This window comes from Haliaeetus leucocephalus, unplaced genomic scaffold (genome assembly GCF_000737465.1).
Source record: "Haliaeetus leucocephalus isolate CR32 unplaced genomic scaffold, Haliaeetus_leucocephalus-4.0 Scaffold169, whole genome shotgun sequence".
Taxonomy (NCBI): domain Eukaryota; kingdom Metazoa; phylum Chordata; class Aves; order Accipitriformes; family Accipitridae; genus Haliaeetus; species Haliaeetus leucocephalus.
The window spans coordinates 1,430,143-1,435,455 of NW_010972605.1; the positions used below are offsets into that span (position 1 = coordinate 1,430,143).

General features: G+C 43.5%; 1 protein-coding gene across 1 annotated transcript in view; it reads left to right on the top strand.

The window, feature by feature from the left end:
• Positions 1–239: 239 nt before the first annotated feature.
• The window catches only part of NDUFS4 (NADH dehydrogenase (ubiquinone) Fe-S protein 4, 18kDa (NADH-coenzyme Q reductase)), a 53,784-nt gene continuing 48,710 nt past the window's right edge, over positions 240–5,313 (top strand). The window contains exon 1 of the mRNA XM_010563546.1: positions 240–304. Within this exon, the coding sequence (XP_010561848.1) occupies positions 240–304 (65 nt within the window). The remainder of the gene's footprint in view (positions 305–5,313) is intronic.

Here is a 5,313-nt window from a genome sequence, read left to right on the forward strand (position 1 = left end):
AAAGTAGAAATTACCCTACAGATGTTAATAATTGTCTGGGGTGGGAGTCAAGGAAGGGGGGGGCTGGCTTCTAAGTAAACAATGCAAAAAAAGACAAAGAGGTCCCTGCTGATGTAAAACAATAAAAGTAGTTTTCTCAGCAGTGTCAGCTTAGCAAGCCTGAGGGTCTGTATTTTAAACCCCAGTGGCCTGACGTCACTCACCCTGATGGTGTGTGTGAAGGAAGCTATCTCTCCGCGATGACCGACCTGAAAAGTGTTTTCAAAGCCCAGTGGGCTAATGTCACTCACACGGACGGTGGATGGTGGGATCTCTCAGGGTGGCAGCCTGGGGGAAGTGAGCTGCAACACCAGCAGCCGACCATCACTCACTCTGATGGCAGGGGGTCAGCTGGGATTCTTTGGTGGCCTCCCGGGCAATAGTTAAAAAGAAGATTTTGGTTCACATGTCAATGTCTAGCTTGAAAGCAGGGAGTATAAAAAGTGATTTTTTTTTTTTAATTGTGGTTCACCAGTGGCAGCAGTGCAGCCAGGAAGGGGAGTTTCCCTGCGAGGCCGCTTGATTGCATGTGAAGCTTACAATGGTGCTGGCTCTGCCTGGTTTTAATTTTTTTCTCCCGTATGAGCTGAGATGTTTTTTTCCCCCCAAACCAAAGGGGGGGGGGGGGGGTTAAATCCAGACAGCTCCAACTGCACTTTAAATTTCATATGCACTCAAACAGACTTTGAGAATATTGTCAGCTTCCTTACCAACCTGTCTGCCATATAGAGAATGTAAATAAATACTAAAATTCCCAAACATCATGTTCTTATGCTAACTCATCTTCTAAAGCAGAAATTGACATTTGGGACAAATTCTCCCATTAAATTTATCCTCACACCTAAAGCATGGTATGGTTTGCAAAAGACCATATAAGAGCTATAGTCTTTGTCCCACTGCAAATACTCAAAAAACCTGCAAGCATAACTGCAGCTGATATTTTGTCAGCAAAAAAGATTATTTTGGACAGAACAGAGCCAAAAGAGTCATTAGTTACAGATTATGATTTTACAAAGATAAAATTTTAAAAGTAGAATTTTCAAACTAAAAATTAGTATTTTAAAAACTAAGTTCCAGTCCTATAAAAGTTAATTAATGTGAATTACTTAGTGCATATTAAGCTGTCATGCCTAGATGTCTGAAGGGTCACAATCTGAGAGTTATCCAACACTGAAATCATGACTTCTGTATGTAAAAGCAATACAACCAACAAACAAAATGGAACTGGGAATACAGCTATAGCCAGTATAATCAGTTTGCTTCTATGTTGTACCTCTTTTCTACCAGTTTGCCACATTAGACTGTCAGCATCTTTGAGGCTGATGCTATTGTTTCCTACGTAGTTCCTCTATGCCACCCAGAAGAAAACAAACCAATTCAAAGCAACAATACATTAAGGAATAGTTCTAGAATTCTGCTTCTCCCTGCTAACTGTGAGACTATGAAATTATTTGTACCAGAATTGATTTGCTTGGGCATGGAGTAAAGCTGTGCAACCTCAGCCTTGCAGGAAAAAAGTAAAAGGTTGAATTTTCCTCTCCAATTCTCACAATGTGTGCAGCTCACATATGTGAAGAGAAAATATGACTCTAACTGCATAGTTAAGCTGATAAGCTTTCTCATAGAGTGAGACAATAGGAACTGTGAGCATACTGTACGGCACAATAAGTGCTGGCACATGAACTGTTTCAGTCTTGAGGGACAGTGTTTCACAGTATATCAGTGACAGAAGACCAGCTTGCAGCCAGAATTATGAATGAAAAGTTTAAGCCTTCATATAAGTATGGACTTAGAATGATTCTTCTGCAGTCACCTCAAAAATTGATGCATTGAATTATTTTGGGGAATACAGTATTTAACAGTTCATTTTCTAAGACTGTTACACACACAAATTTATTAGTTTAACCTAAGACATGATGATTTAAAAAGGTGTTGTATTATATGCATGAATACATTTACATAAATTTAAGCCAATCAGATAAAACAGTATACAGGCAACTTAAATCTGTGCAAGAGTATCTTACAGGTCTACTTCTAAACCGGATGAAATAGTGGGAAACAGAAAAATTCATACCTCTCCCTTTCTCAGGCACCAGACTGCAAGGGACTGTTGGTGCATATTAATTTCATGGTAAACTGTGTACTTGGAATTGCCACACATGCTGTCTCTGGAGAGCTATGGTTATTTGTCTTGAAATAGTCTCTCGTGTTTGTGACTACTACACAATACTTCAGCAACAAATGCTATGGTTACATTAATATTAGTAAATAAACAGTCCAAGGACCCTTTTGTACCCCTGATGCAGCTCAGCTTACGTGGCATGGCTCATATCCATGGAGCTAAACTCTTTCCCCTCTTCTCCCCTGCTCCAAAAACCGAGTCCAAAACCCAGAATGGCCTCATCCACACGGCTTATTAGGAACAGTCCCAGGCCCACGCTAGTTCCCAGGCTGTGCTCAGACATTCTTTGGGATGGTGCTAATTGGCCAGGGCCAAAACAGTTCCAGGGACTGTGCTAGCAATTAGCAGCATGTTCACTTGTGCACATGCTCAAGCCCATCAGTCACTGTAATCTAGCACAAGAGGGTCCTGTCTCAGGCAGCTCCTGAATTTGGCACCCTCCTTTGACAGATTCAGTTAATAAGGTGGCAGCTCCAAATTCCAGCTGCCGTGTACTTACCTCTGTCCTTCCGCCACCCAAAGAAGAGGTAGCAGGGAGAGCAGGAATTCAAAGAACTGAGCCACATGAAGCACAGGGGCCATCACATGCTGGCCAAACCACTGGCTCCATCTCTGACAGTGAAAGAAGACACCAGTTACAAAGCTGGATCTACCCCAAAGGTCTTTGGCTGAGCTGTGACGATCTGCCAGCTGATGCAAAGTAGGCAGACTCAAACAACTTGCCTCAGTTTACAATGGAGCCCTCAGGCAACTGCCCTCACGGAACCACTGGCGCCTTTGAACAGCTGTAAAATCTTCCTCTGCTTCCAGAAATTACAAGACCATTTCTCCTAGCTGAAGCACCACAAAAGGACCAAACTTAGAGTCGCTGAAGTAAATCCGAGCTGGTGTGAATGCCACCTCTAACCTACCATCACTCATGCACTAGAAAAAGATTTTGGAAGAGAGAGAAAAAAATTCATTCATTTCCTGAGATAGTTGAAAAAAAAAATTACAAAAAACTTCATGGAACAGAGTTTTTGAAGTCTTTCTCTCAAAATCCTGAAGAAAAAAGTTCAAAAGTTGGGGGTATTTTCCCACCTGCATTTAACAAAGGATATCACCTCCTCATATAAGCCATTTCAATTCATCACTGCTACAAAATCACTCCTGCTGTCTTACTACATCTGACTTTGAACATATTCACTAATGATTGAAAAATTAATTTTAAATACTCCTATCTGTAAAGCCACCAAACCTGCAAATCACTGTCCTTACTATGTCTCTGCGTTATGCAGTCCAAAAAGATTTTTCCCTTTTCTTCTTTTTCTGCAGCATTGTTGCTGTTTTGAAAGGAAAAACAGTATACATTTTCTGTTCCCCACAATTCAGAAATATTTGATGGGAAGAAAGCATAGGAAATTACATATTTGAGAGTGGAAAGTTCTAATAGGATGATTTACAACAGAAAGTATTTTGCAACCTTTGCCTAATACAAAGACTATGAAACAATGGCTCTAAGTCTGACATTTAATTAGGATTATATAATACAAGGGTGTTGCTTGTTTGTTCTCATCCGAAATTAATGCTCTGTTGATCTGATAACTACAGATGACATTTGTTGAAAGTTCATTTAACTTTTCGTTAGAACCGTTCTTCTTCCATCTTCCTTTATTTGGGGCAGGAAGATGCTGAATCTATGCAGAATTTTTGTATCTGACAGTGTCAAACTGTGCTGTCAAAATCAAGAACAAGGCCGGCTTCTCCTGGAGGAACACAGAAACAGTTAGTCAAAACCAACATCTCCTCCTATAGGAATTTCATCACTTTTTAAGAAACTTCTAAATACTTTTTCAGGAAAATTGAAGCTGAAACTTTACCTAAGCTTTTTTCAAAATGTCAGCAGATTTTTAACATAAAAATAATCGGAATAATTTCAAGAATACTCCCCCCCCTCCCCCCCGAACCAAACACTTGTCAGTCCTTCACTGTGTTACAGATCCTACTATAACACTGTGCTGTTGCACCGTGCCTTTTTGGAAACTTTATGTCATTTGAGGTTTTGGCACTGAACATGATCATATTTGACTCCTGATTTACAGCAATCTGTCTTCTTTAACCATGAACACAGCACCATTAACACTTCCAGGGCATAAGTACCGTTATTTACTTCCCTTTTACAGTTAATGTATTAAAAGCATGACTCCACTTTAAGAGAACAGGAGTCTTGCCAGTATTCCTTGCTTGAATGTAGGAAATAAGGCTGGAATTAGTTTAAAACCAAAACAGAATTCCTGAAAGTACCACAGTTACGTTAAAGACTTGCTTATCTTAGTGAACCAGTAACATGGATCCATTTTATATAGTGAAACTAAGAAATATGTTAAAAAACAGGTGCAAAAAAAATGTATCAAAGCTTTGGCATCTTTGTACGGAGTGCACCATTCTGTCTGAGAAACGTAACGGAGAAAAATGGGGCCAACAATATCCGTCCACAACTTCTGGGCCGAAGCAGGAGGCTCCAGTTGCTGGGGTCCCCAGGGCTCGGAGCTCCACGCCCTCCCTCCCTGCCTTGCTGGCCCACCCCCGAGACCACACACCGGCCAGCCCAGCCACCCTGCCGGGGGTGGTGAGGCCACAGGGCCCGTAGGCCTGCCCCATCCCTCCCGGGCGCTCGTCCCCTGCCGTCGAGAAGATGGCGTCACGCCCGAAGGTGCCAGAAGACGTTTCTGGGCCGAATGAGTAGCTGGAGGAAAGGGGCAACTGCACCCCAAACGCGTGCATGGCTCCTCCACGGGCCTGCGGTCATCAGGCCTGGCCCTCCTCAGTGCTGGCGATGGGGTCTCGGCAGCCCCCCACCCTTTTCCTTCTCCCCTTCCCCAGCCCCCTCGCCATCGCACCCTAACCCCCTCCCTCCCTCCCTCCCTGCCCGCCGCTGCCGCTCCTCTCCTCTCCTCTCTTTCCGCCCTCGCCTTCGCGTTTCCTGTCTGGGCGGAGGAGGTTTGGCCCTGCGACGCCGCCGTCTCCCAGTGGCTGCGGCGAGCGTCATGGCGGCGGCTCTCTCAATGTCAGCGGCTCTGAGGCACCTTGTCGCGAGGAGCGGGGCCGCCGCG